This window comes from Phyllobates terribilis, unplaced genomic scaffold (genome assembly GCF_046119375.1).
Source record: "Phyllobates terribilis strain yellow unplaced genomic scaffold, ASM4611937v1 Scaffold_5__5_contigs__length_657084704, whole genome shotgun sequence".
Lineage (NCBI taxonomy): Eukaryota > Metazoa > Chordata > Amphibia > Anura > Dendrobatidae > Phyllobates > Phyllobates terribilis.
In genome coordinates this window covers 14,997,821-15,014,217 of record NW_027362765.1, presented here as the reverse complement: position 1 = coordinate 15,014,217, position 16,397 = coordinate 14,997,821, and the positions used below count along the sequence as shown (strand labels likewise).

Sequence of the window (16,397 nt, the reverse complement as noted above, 5' to 3'; positions counted from 1 at the left end):
TGAAAAGGTATCTTTTTATGGTATAGGGCCATCTTAGACTGGGAGGCTTGTATTGCTGAGGTTATGACCTGTTTAATGTCCTGTGATATACGTGATGCAACTTCGCTGGCCATTTTGTCATAGTCTATGATGCACTCATGGGGTTTGTTCCCAATGTTGGCCTTGTGGCTAGTGCCTCTGCGTTTCCCTTTGGGCTCAGAGCTGGTCATTCTATGCTCTGTATCTCCTTCAGCCCAGGCTGATAAGGCTGAATCAGTAGTGCTCTGGCTGTGTTCTCCCTGCTAGGCATTCTCTGCATGAGGAGTTTGCTCCTCCCTCCACTCTTCACTAAAGGCCACATTGTTATCTCCCTCATAGTCTTCCATGGTGCCCTCTGTTAGGCAGTCCCCTGCTGTTATATAAACCTCCTGTGGTGCATCCAGGACTTTCTTTTTATCTCCTCTCTGTCTCTCTTGCCCATTGTCTGCCTCACCCCCTTCCTGTCGTGCTCCTCTCTGTTCTCTGGCAGCATCTCTCCTAGGGGGGCGGGGAGTCTTCTCCACAGGCACTATGACACTCTCCTGATGGAGCGATTCATCTCCACGGTTCCCGGGGCCATCTCCAGTCCCCGCACTCCGCAGCAAGTACCTGTCCATGCCGGTCACTTCCCCCTCTGCTCCTGTGGGTTCTGGACCTCGGGCAGGCTCGGCGGCTCTGGATTAGTCGCTTTAATGGCAGGGTTTGCGGGAGCTGATTTCCTACACCACTGCAGCAGCCAGGGCAGGAACAGGAAGTCGCGGGAAGTGTTTTAACCAGAAATCGAATCTTGTTGTACACCAAAGATTTCACACAGGGGAGAAGCCTTTTTCCTGTTCAGAATGTGGGATACGCTTTAACCAGACATCAGATTTAGTTAAGCACCAGAGAATCCACACAGGGGAGAAGCCTTTTTCCTGTTCAGAATGTGGGAAATGTTTTAACCAGAAATCAGATTTAGTTAAGCACCAGAGAAGTCACACAGGGAAGCCTTTTTCCTGTTCAGAATGTGGGAAATGTTTTAACCAGAAATCAGATTTGATTAGGCACCAGATAACCCACAAAGTGGAAAAGCCTTTTTCTTGTTCAGAATGTGGGAAATGCTTAAAAAAAAAATCAGATTTGGATAAGCACTATAGAATTCACACAGGGGAGAAGCCTTTTTCCTGTTCAGAATGTGGGCTATGCTTTAACCAGAAATCAGATTTAATTAGGCACCAGAGAACCCACACATGGGATAATCCTTTTTCATGTTCAGAATGTGGGAAATGTTTTGTGAAGAAATCATATCTTCTTATTCACCAAAGAATTCACACAGGGGATAATCCTTTTTCATGTTCAGAATGTGGGAAATGTTTTAACCAGAAATCAGATTTTGTTAGGCACCAGAGAACTCATACAGGGGAGAAGCCTTTTTCATGTTCAGAATGTGGGAAATGTTTTGTGAAGAAATTATATCTTCTTAGTCACCAAAGAATTCACACAGGGGAGAAGCCTTTTTCATGTTCTTAATGTAGGAAATGTTTTACACGGAAATCAACGGTTAATAAACATCAGAGAAGTCACACAGGTGAGAAGCCTTTTTCATGTTTTTTTGAATGTAGGAAATATTTTCTTAAAGGGGTTGTCCATTACTAAGACGTGTACTCCTGCAATTCTGCAATATTCGCAGATTAATTTGTCGAACATTCGCCAAACATATCCTAACCCCATTGGATTCAATGGGAAGCAAAACCAAACGCATACACAACACCTTCAAATGGGCCCAAAAGATGCCAAAACAGATCAAATTAGGGGCAGACACCAGGAAAGTAGCCTCAATTGACCCACAGTGCAAATTTTATAATGGCACAGCAGCAATCAGCCATGGGCCATGCATGAGGTATCGGGGTCTGGGCCAGCATTTACAGCTTTGAATTGAACTTCAAATTAAGATGAGGTGGGTGAGGGATCGGTGTAGGTCTGCTGTGCTGGGGGCCCTGATACCACATGCAACAGCTGAACCTGCTTTCATCCTCAGGCACACTCAGATGGCGGAAAAATCAGTTTCATAGATTACAGATAAATATGTTGTACCTGCTGCAAGGCGGGACAACTAACCACATGTTGTCAGATTTGGTTGAATCCAATGTTAGAATAGATATATGGGAGGTCTTGCGCTGGGAAAGTTAGGCTTTAGTATACACTGTGTGCAGAATTATTAGGCAAGTTGTATTTTAGAGGATTATTTTTATTATTGATCAACAACTATGTTCTCAATCAACCCAAAAGACTCATAAATATCCAAGCTTAATATTTTTGGAAGTTGGAGTGCTTTTTTTTTCCGATTAGGCTATCTTAGGAGGATATCTGTTTGGGCAGGTAACTATTACTGTGCAGAATTATTAGGCAACTTAATAAAAACCAAATATAATCCCATCTCACTTGTTTATTTTCACCAAGTAAACCAATATCAGTGCACAAAATTTAGAAATAAACATTTCTGACATGCAAAAACAAAAACAAAAAAAATTAGTGATCAGTATAGCCACCTTTCTTTATGATGACACTCAACAGCCTTCCATCCATAGATTCTGTCAGTTGCTTGATCTGTTTTCGATCAACATTGCGTGCAGCAGCCACCACAGCCTCCCAGACACTGTTCCGAGAGGTGTACTGTTTTCCCTCCCTATAGATCTCACATTTTATGATGGACCACAGGTTCTCTATGGGGCTCAGATCAGGTGAACAAGGGGGCCATGTCATTATTTTTTCTTCTTTTAGACCTTTACTGGCCAGCCACGCTGTGAAGTAGTTGGATGCATGTGATGGAGCATTGTCCTGCATGAAAATCATGTTTTTCTTGAATGATACCGACTTCTTCCTGTACCACTGCTTGAAGATGTTGTCTTCCAGAAACTGGCAGTAGGTCTGGGAGTTGAGCTTCACTCCATCCTCAACCCAAAAAGGTCCCACAAGTTCATCTTTGATGATACCAGCCCATACCAGTACCCCACCTCCATCTTGCTGGCGTCTGAGTCGGAGTGGAGCTCTCTGCCCTTTACTGATCCAGCCTCTGGCCCATCAAGAGTCACTCTCATTTCATCAGTCCATAAAACCTTTGAAAAATCAGTCTTAAGATATTTCTTGTCCCATTCTTGACGTTTTATCTTATGTTTCTTGTTCAAAGGCGGTCATTTTTCAGCCTTCCTTACCTTGGCCATGTCCCTGAGTATCGCACACCTTGTGCTTTTTGATACTCCAGTAACGTTGCAACTCTGAAATATGGCAAAACGAGTGGCGAATGGCATCTTGGCAGCTTTACGCTTGATTTTCCTCAATTCATGGGCAGTTATTTTGCGCCTTTTTTGGCCAACACGCTTCTTGCAACCCTGTTGGCTATGTGCGATGAAACGCTTCATTGTTCGGTGATCACGCTTCAAAAGTTTGGAAATTTCAAGACTGCTGCATCCCTCTGCAAGACATCTCACAATTTTGGACTTTTTAGAGCCCGTCAAATCTCTCTTCTGACCCATTTTGCCAAAGGAAGTTGCCTAATAATTAAGCACACCTTATATAGGGTGTTGATGTCATTAGCCTATGCAGCTTGGAGTAGGACAATATGTATAAAAAGTATCAAAGTGATCAAAATACGCATTTGCCTAATAATTTTGCATGCGGTGTATAGGTGGAATAAGCATGTTGGTACAAATAGAAACGTAGTTAGGTTTCACACACAATATTTATTTAGGGTTAATATCCATAAAATTGTGAGGGAGGGGGGAGATAAAATAGGATAAAATAGAATAAAATTGTATTTCCTGGAAAGTAGATGAGGCTGAGAACGGGGTTCTTTTTGCGGTGGACCCGTGGGTCTCAGATGCTGGTTAGAGATGGGTGTAGTAAGGAGGGTCTAGGTGGTATCATAGGTTGAGATAAAGGGGGAAGATAGATTAGTGGACACACTTACTCACCGCGTCGTCAAAGAGGAGTAGGGTTTAGTTATGGATGGAGGTTGAATCCATATGGTGAGGCAATTGTGATTGTCGTAGTTGTGGTGTCAGATCCACGGACTAGGAAAGGGCAAAGTATCAGTAATATAGTTAACTGAATGTTGACAGGAATATGCTAAGAAGAGAGAGTAGCACTGGCTATTAAGGATAAATATACAGTGCATTGTGAAAGTATTTGGCCTCCTTGAACTTTTCTACCTTTTGCCACATTTCTGGCTTCAAACATAAAGATATAAAATTCTAATTTTTGGGGGAAGAATCAACAACAAGTGGGACACAATCGTGAAGTGGAATGAAATTTGCTGGAATTTTTTAAACTTTTTTAACAAATTCAAAACTGAGAAGTGGGGCGTGCAATATTATTCGGCCCCTTTACTTTCAGTGCAGCAAACTCACTCCAGAAGTTCAGTGAGGATCTCTGAATGATCCAATGTTGTCCTAAATGACTGGTAATGATAAATAGAATCCACCTGTGTGTAATCAAGTCTCCGTACAAATGCACCTGCTCTGTGATAGTCTCAGGGTTCTGTTTCAAGTGCAGAGTGCATCAAGAAGACCAAGGAACACACCAGGCAGGTCCGAGATACTGTTGTGGCGAAGTTTAAAGCCGGATTTGGATACAAAAAGATTTCCCAAGTTTTAAACATCTCAAGGAGCACTGTGCAAGCGATCATATTGAAATGGAAGGAGTATCAGACAACTGCAAATCTACCAAGACCCGGCCGTCCCTCTAAACTTTCATCTCGAACAAGGAGAAAACTGATCAGAGATGCAGCCAAAAGGCCCATGATCACCCTGGATGAACTGCAGAGATCTATAGCTGAGGTGGGAGAGTCTGTCCATAGGACAACAATCAGTCGTACACTACACAAATCTGGCCTTTATGGAAGAGTGGCAAGAAGAAAGCCATTTCTCAAAGATATCCATAAAAAGTCTCATTTGAAGTTTGCCACAAACCACCTGGTAGACACACCAAACATGTGGAATAAGGTGCTCTGGTCAGATGAAACCAAAATCTAACTTTTTGGCCACAACGCAAAATGATATGTTTGGCGTAAAAGCAACACAGCTCATCACCCTCAAAACACCATCCCCACTGTCAAACATGGTGGTGGCAGCATCATGGTTTGGGCCTGCTTTTCTTCAGCAGGGACAGGGAAGATGGTTAAAAATTGATGGGAAGATGGACGGAGCCAAATACAGGACCATTCTGGAAGAAAACCTGTTGGAGTCTGCAAAAGACCTGAGACTGGGACGGAGATTTATCTTCCAACAAGACAATGATCCCAAACATAAAGCAAAATCTACAATGGAATGGTTCAAAAATAAACGTATCCAGGTGTTAGAATGGCCAAGTCAAAGTCCAGACCTGAATCCAATCGAGAATCTGTGGAAAGAGCTGAAAACTGCTGTTCACAAACACCCTCCATCCAACCTCAATGAGCTCGAGCTGTTTTGCAAGGAAGAATGGGCAAGAATTTCAGCCTCTCGATGTGCAAAACTGATAGAGACATACTCCAAGCGACTTACAGTTGTAATCGCAGCAAAAGGTGGCGCTACAAAGTATTAACTCAAGGGGGCCGAATAATATTGCATGCCCCACTTTTCAGTTTTTAATTTGTTAAAAAAGTTTAAAATATCCAATAAATTTCGTTCCACTTCACGATTGTGTCCCACTTGTTGATTCTTCCCCCAAAATTTGAATTTTATATCTTTATGTTTGAAGCCAGAAATGTGGCAAAAGGTAGAAAAGTTCAAGGGAGCCAAATACTTTCACAATGCACTGTACGTTTAGTAAATAAGTAACATATGCCTTACTCAGTTGGTGATGGTTGTCTGGCACAGTGAGCATGAAGCGTCTCTTAGGGAGAGCGTGGCCTAAAGGGTTCTGAATAAGATGATGTCACGCTGTCTCTGTATACTGGAGGTAGGGGGCCTAAGCTGACCCTAAGCTGGGGCCCTGACTAATCCCTCAACCTGGAGGTACTGTTAAAGGTACAGAGGTCCAGGCCGCCAGCGTAACCCCTACCTCCTGAAGATCCCTGCACCTCAGTAATCTAGTCCTGAGAAGGACCCCGATCACAACCAAAGGGAACAAGAAATAATATGCCCAAACACAGTATTTAGACGAACGAGACAGTACAAGGGAAAAACCAAAACCACCTTGCATACAAACAACTTCACAACTACAACAGAGGGAAAACCAACGGGAAAGGAGATAAATGATAAAGCGAGGAAAGGGAAAAAACACTTCCAAATACACTTATCTCAGCAACTCCAAACACCACGATCCGCTCTGTCAGTCTGAATGAAATGCTTTCACCGACACCTCCCAAACAGACCAGCAGGTATATGAAGGAGTCTCACTACAGAAGTATTGATTGCAGCTGGGCGAGGCTGGACCTCATCTAGCCCAGAGAGAGAGAGAGAATTAACTCCCTCACTGCCGAGAAACACAAAGCACCAACAAGTCAGCTGCGAGAAGTCAGGCTGTGTACTCGTGACGATCTTCGTGGCAACACACCCGTGACAGTACCCCCCCTTCTACGAGGGGCCTCCGGACCCTCAGGGCCAGGTTTATCCGGGTGAGTCGTGTGGAAGGCCCGAACTAATCGGTCTGCGTTAATATCCGACGCAGGAACCCACATCCTCTCCTCAGGACCATACCCCTTCCAATGAACCAGGTACTGAAGGGACCGGCGATTAAAGCGTGAATCAATGACCCTCGATACCTGGAACTCCAAGTTACCATTGACAACCACTGGAGGGGGAGGTAAAGGTGACGGTACCACCGGCGCCACATACCTCTTAAGCAATGATCTGTGAAACACGTTGTGAATTTTAAACGTAGGGGGGAGGTCAAGACGGAATGCCACCGGATTAATAATAGAACTGATTCTGTACGGCCCGATGAACCTGGGACCCAGTTTCCAGGAGGGAACCTTAAGTTTTATATTCCTGGTAGACAACCATACCCGATCGTTCACACTTAGGTCCGGACCAGACACTCTCCTCCTATCAGCCATACGTTTGTATCGGTTCCCCATAGTATTCAGATTCTTCAGCACCCCTCTCCATACTGAAGCGAGTGATGAGGAAAATCGTTCCTCCTCAGGAACCCCCGAAGAGCCCCCCCCACTGAAAGTACAAAACTGGGGGTGAAAACCATATGCCCCAAAAAACGGGGACTTACCAGTGGACTCGCTCCGCCTATTATTAAGAGCAAACTCTGCCAGAGGTAAGAAAGAAGCCCAGTCCTCCTGGTTCTCTGACACAAAACACCGGAGATATGTCTCCAAGCTCTGGTTCATACGTTCCGTCTGACCATTGGTCTGAGGATGAAAAGCCGATGAGAATGACAACTGCATCCCCCGCCGTGCACAAAACGCCTTCCAGAACTTAGACACAAACTGAGACCCCCGATCAGACACCACCTCGGAGGGTACCCCATGAAGCCTCACAATCTCTCCCCAATGAACACCTGCGCAAGAGTTCTAGCATTAGGGAGAGCCGGAAGAGCGATAAAATGTGCCATCTTGCTGAACCTGTCCACTACAACGAGTATGACCGTTTTACCCGAAGACGGAGGGAGGTCCGTAATAAAGTCCATAGACAGATGAGTCCAAGGACGCTCCGGGATCTTCAAAGGTAAGAGGGCCCCAGACGGACGGGTATGTGAGGTCTTAGAGCGCGCACAAACCCCACAGGACGCGACAAAAGTTACCACCTCCTTATGTAAATTAGGCCACCAAAACCGACGCGAGAGGAGATCCACAGTTGCTTTACTCCCCGGGTGTCCTGCAAAAACTGAGTTATGGTGTGCCTCGATCACCTTTTGTCGCAACTGATCTGGAACAAACAATCTCCCTGGAGGTCCAACAGGGGCGTCCCCCTGAGCCTCCAATACCTCCTCCTCCAGCTCAGAGCATACTGCCGAAACCACCACCCCCTCCTGAAGGATAGGAATCGGGTCGTCCGTATTCCCGGCCCCCGGGAAACTACGAGATAAGGCATCCGCCTTTACATTTTTTGACCCAGGACGATATGTAACGACAAAATTAAACCTGGTAAAAAACAATGACCACCTAGCTTGTCTGGGATTCAGACGTTTCGCGGACTCCAGATATAGCAGGTTCTTGTGATCGGTGATGACGGTGACCGGATGAACTGCCCCCTCCAGAAAATGGCGCCACTCCTCAAAAGCTAACTTAATGGCCAAGAGTTCCCTATTGCCGACATCGTAATTCCTCTCAGCGGACGACAATTTTTTAGAGAAAAAGGCGCACGGATGCCACTTACCAGGGGACGAACCCTGTGACAATACTGCTCCCACCCCTACCTCGGAAGCGTCTACCTCTACAATGAATGGCTGAGACGCATCAGGTTGAATGAGTATGGGCGCCGAGGCAAAACATTTTTTCAAAGAGGAGAATGCTTGACAAGCCTTGTCAGACCACCTAGAAAAATCCGTCCCCTTTTTAGTCATGTCAGTGAGAGGCTTAACCATGGACGAGAAATTACGAATGAACTTTCGGTAATAATTAGCAAACCCCAGGAAACGTTGTAGTGCCTTAACATTCTCTGGCCGATCCCACTCAAGAACTGCCCGCACTTTCCCAGGGTCCATACGAAAACCGGACGCTGAAACCAGGAAGCCTAAAAACTGGAGTTCCTGTACGGCGAACACACACTTTTCCCACTTGGCATACAGTTTATTATCCCGCAAGATCTGTAACACCTGCCTAACGTGCTCCTGATGAGACACCAGATCCGGCGAGTAAATTAGGATATCATCCAGATATATGACAACAAACTGTCCCACCAAGCGGCGAAAAATGTCATTAACAAAGTGTTGGAACACCGCCGGGGCATTAGTCAGACCGAATGGCATGACAAGGTTCTCATAATGCCCCTCCGGAGTGTTAAACGCCGTCTTCCACTCATCCCCCTCCTTCATCCTAATCAGATTGTACGCCCCCCTGAGATCCAACTTAGAAAACCATTTGGCGCCCACGATCTGATTAAAGAGATCGGGAATAAGTGGGAGTGGATACGGATCTCGGACCGTAATCCGATTAAGTTCACGGAAATCCAGGCAAGGGCGTAGGCCTCCATCTTTCTTCTTAACAAAGAAGAACCCCGCAGCCACCGGTGAAGATGAAGGTCTAATATGCCCCTTAGCCAGACTTTCTGAGATATAATCCTTCATGGCCTGCCTCTCAGGACCAGAAAGGTTATACAACCTAGCTTTAGGTAACTTGGCCTCAGGGAGCAGTTTTACAGAACAGTCATACACGCGATGAGGAGGTAGTTCCTGACACCCTTTCTCCGAAAATACATCCTCAAAGTCCGCCAGAAATGGAGGTAAGACCCAAGGAGTAACCGCACCAATGACCGTGTTCATGCAGTTTTTATTACAGAATTTACTCCATTGGCTTATCTCCCTGGTTTGCCAATTAATAACCGGGTTATGCTTAGCTAACCAAGGAAGGCCCAACACAATAGGAGTGGGAAGACCCTCCAACACATAGCAAGACAACAGTTCTTTATGTATTGCCCCCACTTGAAGTTTTACGTCATGCACAATTTGCAAAAAACTTCCCTGCCCGAGAGGCCTGGCATCGATCGAGAATATGGGGATGGGTTTAGCCAACTCACTCAACCGCATACCTTGAACCCGGGCAAACCGAGCATCAACCAGATTAGCCCCGGTCCCACTATCCAGAAGAACAGATATCCTCTCAGTTCTCGTACCCACCACCACCTCCGCCGGTACGAGAAACTGAGACGAACCTAGGGACGAAATACCTACTCCCAGATTGCCGTCCACCACACAACCTGGGATCAACAGTTTTCCGACGACTCTTCACTCTGCAAGGGACGGGATGGACACCCCCCAATAAAATGTCCCTTTCTGCCGCAGAAGAAACACCTTTCTGCCTTATGGCGCACCACCGGTCCCCTCCCCCGAAATGATGTCCCTCCTAATTGCATAGGCTCCTCTGGACTGACCAGGGGAACCACCATATGAGGGGACCTTGTAGGAGGTGGAGTCATCACAGGGGGTAGAGTTATCCCGCACCTCTCCCGAAGCCGTCTGTCCACGCGAATAGCGAGGGCCATAGCGGCTTCCAGAGACACGGGAGAGTCATACTGTGCCAACACATCCTGTAATTTGTCGGATAAACCATGACAAAACTGGCTCCTAAGAGCCGGGTCATTCCACTGGGTGTCCGTGGCCCACCTACGGAACTCCGAACAGAATTCCTCCGCCGGACGATCTCCCTGCTGGATCCTACGTAACTTAGACTCAGCAAGGGAGATCCGATCTGGGTCATCATATACGAGTCCCAGGGCAGCGAAAAACCTATCCACTGACTGGAGAGCCGGGGAACCCGGGGGAAGAGAGAACGCCCAAGATTGTGGGTCCCCTTGTAGGAGCGAGATGACAATTCCCACCCTTTGTTCTTCACTCCCCGATGACCGAGGCCGCAGCCGAAAGTACAATTTACATGCCTCCCGGAAAACAAAAAACTTGTCCCGCCCCCCAGTGAACCTATCAGGGAGAGCTACTTTAGGTTCTGGTCCGGCTTGCTCCTGAGGATGCCAAACCTTGGACCTAACGTCCGCCAGCTCCATGGACAAACTCTGCAATTGCCGAGCTAGACCGGCTACTGGATCCATAGTAGCTGGAGAAAAACTAAGTGGGTCGGTGAAAATGTCACGCTGTCTCTGTATACTGGAGGTAGGGGGCCTAAGCTGACCCTAAGCTGGGGCCCTGACTAATCCCTCAACCTGGAGGTACTGTTAAAGGTACAGAGGTCCAGGCCGCCAGCGTAACCCCTACCTCCTGAAGATCCCTGCACCTCAGTAATCTAGTCCTGAGAAGGACCCCGATCACAACCAAAGGGAACAAGAAATAATATGCCCAAACACAGTATTTAGACGAACGAGACAGTACAAGGGAAAAACCAAAACCACCTTGCATACAAACAACTTCACAACTACAACAGAGGGAAAACCAACGGGAAAGGAGATAAATGATAAAGCGAGGAAAGGGAAAAAACACTTCCAAATACACTTATCTCAGCAACTCCAAACACCACGATCCGCTCTGTCAGTCTGAATGAAATGCTTTCACCGACACCTCCCAAACAGACCAGCAGGTATATGAAGGAGTCTCACTACAGAAGTATTGATTGCAGCTGGGCGAGGCTGGACCTCATGTAGCCCAGAGAGAGAGAGAGAATTAACTCCCTCACTGCCGAGAAACACAAAGCACCAACAAGTCAGCTGCGAGAAGTCAGGCTGTGTACTCGTGACGATCTTCGTGGCAACACACCCGTGACAGATGAGTATTAATTAAGACTAGATTGAATAAATAAATAATTGAAAGGGTTTTTCAATAAGAAAGTTGTTACCTGTGGGTTATGTAGATAGTATTATAAGGCTGTACAGGCTTGAAAAAAACACCGGGGAGCTTGTGGTGCTAACAGGGATGTGCTGAAAGGCCTCTTTATTAAGGCATCAGCAGCCACAGTGGTTATCTGGGATGGGCTGGGATGTTAGCACTGGCTCGTAGTGTGTAGTACACCAGTCCGGTGCTGTTACTTGGTTACATGTGCGGTACAATCGCAGTGGTACAGTTCTAGAGCGGTTGGCCCTGATAGAGCTTTGCCAGGTGACTTACAGTAGTTGATTCCATGGAGAACTTTCAATATGCGGAGGAGGTCCTGTGCGGCGGAGGATCAATGTGGAGCGTACTCTTGCATCTGTTGCTCAAAGCCGTGAACTGTAGATGGTAAGGTGGTGGGAGACTAGGGGAGTACGAACAGGGTCCCGGCCGTTGACTCACTGTTCTCCCGCAGTACTCTTGGCATCTTCCGTCGTCTGTGCAGAGAAAGCAGGATAGAACCTGCAATAGGCGCCTTGCAGCAGGGTATGATGACCTGCGTGAAGTAGACGCACGTGACTGCGATTGTACCGCACATGTAACCAAGTAACAGCACCGGACTGGTGTACTGTTACCTACACACTACGAGCCAGTGCTAACATCCCAGCCTAAAGGTAACACTGCAGCTCAAATAACCACTGCAGCTGCTGTTACCTTAATAAAGAGGCCTTTCAGCACATCACGGTTAGCACCACAAGCGTGTTTTTTTCAAGCCTGTACAGCCTTATAATACTATCTACATGACCCACAGGTAAAAAACCCATTCAATTATTTATTTATTCTATCTAGTCTTAAGTAATACTTACCTTATTCAGTACCCTCTAGGCCACGCTCTCCCTAAGAGTCCTTCATGCTCACTCTGCCAGACAACCATCACCAACTGAGTAAGGTATATGTTACTTATTTACTAAATGCATTTATCCTCAATAGTCAGTGCTACTCTCTTCTTAGCATATTCCTGTCAACATTCAGTTAACTATATAACTGATCCTTTGCCCTTTCCTAGTTTGTGGATCTGACACCACAACCACGACAATCACAATTGCCTCACCATATGGACTCAACCTCCATCCATAACTAAACCAGGTAAACCCTACTCTTCTTTGCCCACTTTGTCAGTAAGTGTGTCCAGTAATCTATCTTCCCCCTCTACAGTATCTCAACCTAGGATACCACCTAGACCCTCCTTACTACACCCATCTTTAACCAGCATCTGAGACCCACGGGTCCACCGCAAAAAGAACCCCGTTCTCAGCCTCATCTACTTTCCAGGAACTACAATTTTATTCTATTTTATCCTATTTTACCTCCCATCCACCTCTCCCAATTTTGTGATATTAACCCTAAATAAATATTGTGTGTGAAACCGACCTACATTTCTAATATTTGTACCAACATACTTATTCCACCTATATACTAAAGCCTAATTTTACAAGCGCAAGACCTCCCATATATCAGTTTCATAGATTAGTATTGGTTGGTACCAAAATTTAAGGATAGTAACAGGGGTAATTGACTGAAAGTAAGCGGAGGCCTGCCAGTCTCGGAGGCCTACTGCTACAGGCAACACACATGAAGGAGACCCAACCAGGAGTATCCACATTTCCAAAAATTAGGAGCTGACACAACCAAAGTGACATCAATTTCACTAGAATAAAATAGTAAAATGGGGACCGACAGTTCTTCCACTACAGCCAACCTAGCAGATGGAGACCCAACCAGGACTGTTCACATTTCCGTAAATTAGGGGCTGACACCACTGAAGTGGCATCAATTTCAGTAGAGTAAAACTAGTATAATGGGGACCGACGCTCCTTCCAATACTGCCAACCCAACAGATAGAAACCCAACCAGGAGTCTCCACATTTCCAAAAATTTGTGTTAACATCTGCAGCAGCAACAGCAGGCACAGAAACCATGCTAAAGATATCACAGACTGCAATTATGCGAGATCAATGCAGCACACTAAAAACTACAACATCGCCTAGTTTGTAGTCTGCGATTGGGGTGCAAAAGTCCTTGGAGATCCGTGACTTGTTCATTTTGATGAAAGTTAGGCGGTCTACACTTTCAGGCGACAGCCAGCTGCGCTTATCCGTCAGGACACACACACCACCAGCAGAGCTGAAGACACGTTCTGAGAGAATGCTGGCTGCTAGGCATGATAAAACCTCCAAGGCGTGACTGGCAAGCTCAGGCCACTCATCCATTTTTGAAGACCAAAATTTAAAAGGGTCCAAACCCTCCCTGATGGTATTGATATTGAGCTCTAGATACTCCTGCACCATCCTCTTCAGTCGTTCACCACATGTCAGACTTGTACTCTGTTGTGCACGAGCTGGTGTAGAAAAAAGTGTGAAAGGACTCACAGAAATTGCTTCTGCCACTTACGCTGCTCTTAATGTTTTTGCGTTGATGAATTAGCGTCTTGGAGGTCAAAAGTCTAGAGCTGTGATGCACACTGTGTGCCTCACTGTTGTCTTGGGGAAAACCTCTCTTAAGGTTGTGTAAAAGCGTGTTTCTGTACTCCAGCATTCGCGGGTCCATTTCCAGGGCGGGAAGCATCTGGCTAAATGTACTCTTATAATATGGATCTAACAGAGTGGCAACGCAGTAGTCAGAGCTATTTTGAATCATAACTATACGGGCATCATGTTGCAGATAGTGCAGCAAGAAGGCACTCATATGTCAGGCTCTTCCAGGAGGTCAAAGCACATGGTGTTTTGGTGGCTGGGTAACACTGATGTTTGTTTCCTCCGTCCCCTCCTGCCACCACAAACAACAGAGCGGGGATGATTATCCTCTTCATCTTCTGACTGTTGCTCGCCCATCACCTCTTTCTCCTCCATTGTTCCTCGGCTCTTGCACCTTCACTAACAGTCTGGTATCACCAGCGACCCTCGATTGCTGTAATCCACCCTCCCTTGGCATCCGCCTGTTTGACGACAGTCTGGAACTTTGAGACATTCTTATCCCTTCTGCATCCTCCTCTTCCTCTGGGACCACCACCTCCCAGGCTATTCAAAGTTTCCTCCAGCATGTAGATGACCAGAATTGTGATGCTTATGACGGCATCGTCAGCATTAACCAGCTTAGTAGCCATTTCGAAACTGTGCAGAAGGGTGCAGTGGTCGTTAATCTGTGCCCACGCCGTAAACGTCATATGCCCCACATCCATACTGCCCAGGCCATACGTCATAACATACTGCATCAGGGCTCATTGCTACTACCACAGTTGCTGCAACACGTGCAGAGTGGAATTCCACCATGTCGGCACATTGCATATCAACCAGTCAACTGGCATGGACAAAGACCTCTGTATCGATGCAAGTCGATGACCTGAGGGGTGCAAACAGCGGAAGTGAGCTTCCATGCTTTCTGCAGCAGCTCATCCAGGCCAGGATAGTGGCGGAGAAATCGCTGTACCACCAGGTTGAGGACATGAGCCATGCAAGGTGTGTGTGAGCTTGCTTCAGCGTAGGGCTTCCACCAGGTTCACGTTATCGCACATGGCCTTCCCTGGCTCCAGGTTCAGCAGAGATGACCATTGCTCAAACTCGACCTGGAGAGCTGTCCACAACTCCTCAACTGTATGACTGCGATCTCCAAGGCATAATAATTTTAACACTGCCTTATTGTGGTGAGCCCCGGCTGTGCAGTACAGAGATGGTGGAGATTCGCTCTGCATTATTGGAACATGTGTCTCATTAAGTCAGAGGTTGAGTCCGCAGGTGGAGGCCCTAGAGGAGGTGGAGGAGACAGAAGCGGTGGAGGAAGTGTGAAATACTGAGGTTTGTCCTGCAAGCCCTGGGGATTCCAAGACTTGTGTAGCAGCCCTTTCCCCGCCTGACCCAACAAGCACCAGAGTCACCCAGTGCCCAGTCAGCAAGATGTAACGCCCCTGGCCATGCTTACTCGTTCAGGTGTCTGTGGTGAAATGCACCCTGGCAGACATAGAATTAGTCAAGGAATGGGTGATGTTGCCTGTGACATGCTGGTGTAGCGCAAGCGGAAAGGCAGCATTTCTGTGACCAACTGAATGGAGATTTTCTTAGCTGTTTCATGTGTAGGAGGAAACAATTTTTTACGTGACCACTACTCCTGGACCGAGGGCTGTCTGCAGTGCTGAGAGAGGGCAGACTAAGGTGAGCCGGACAAACTGCTGGACCGTGAGTGAGGTGCAGGCAGAGATGTTATGTTATGGTGGATTGAGAAAGATGTGGTGTGCTCTTTCTCTGAGATCAGTCAAAAACAGCAGGCAGGTCCACTTCAGTTACAGCTGACAAGCTCTCACTCAGCCTAACTGGAGCGGGTAGAGAACCAGAAGTTTTGCGGGGGGAGACCTGCATGCCAATATTTGGCACAGTAACAGAGGAGAAGGAGGAAGCAGCAGATGTGCTTAATGGGGTGGCTGATGGTTGTTGAGGTCTACTGGTCCGCATTTTATCGCAGTAAGATGAGATTTCCAGAGTAACGCATGTTGATTGCACATATGAAGGTTCATGCATGTAGACAAATAATTGCACTTTTCCCCTCTACTGAGTTTTTTATTTGCAAGGCTGGCAGATAACGTGAGGTGGCTCATCCTTTGCAGTGTCAAAAAAGGCCCAGGCTAGGCAACCCTTGCCACCCCTGCGAGCAGCAGACCCTCCACTGCTGCTGCCCACAGCCACAGTTGTGGCTAAGGATGCAGTGCTCATCGTGGTTGCATCACTCCGTGTCTGCACTGTAGGGCGCAATGTAACCTAGTCTTCCTTCTCCTCCACCTCCTCAGCTGACCTACTCAACTGCGTGCCTCTGGGTTCACACCAAGTGGGATCTACAAACTCCTCATCATCCTCTGTTATCCCATTCCTCACGCTGAGAGTCGCTCTCCTCTTCCTGCTCTGCCAGCACAGTACGCGTGAACCTCAGGTATCTGAGTCTCATCAGGATCA

General features: G+C 46.8%; 1 protein-coding gene across 1 annotated transcript in view; it reads left to right on the top strand.

Moving 5' to 3' along the window:
- The window catches only part of LOC141270836 (uncharacterized), a 175,387-nt gene that overhangs the window by 90,330 nt on the left and 68,660 nt on the right, over window positions 1-16,397 (top strand). The window contains exons 11-12 of the mRNA XM_073680937.1: window positions 718-891; window positions 1,129-1,458. Of these exons, the coding sequence (XP_073537038.1) occupies window positions 718-891; window positions 1,129-1,458 (504 nt within the window). The remainder of the gene's footprint in view (window positions 1-717; window positions 892-1,128; window positions 1,459-16,397) is intronic.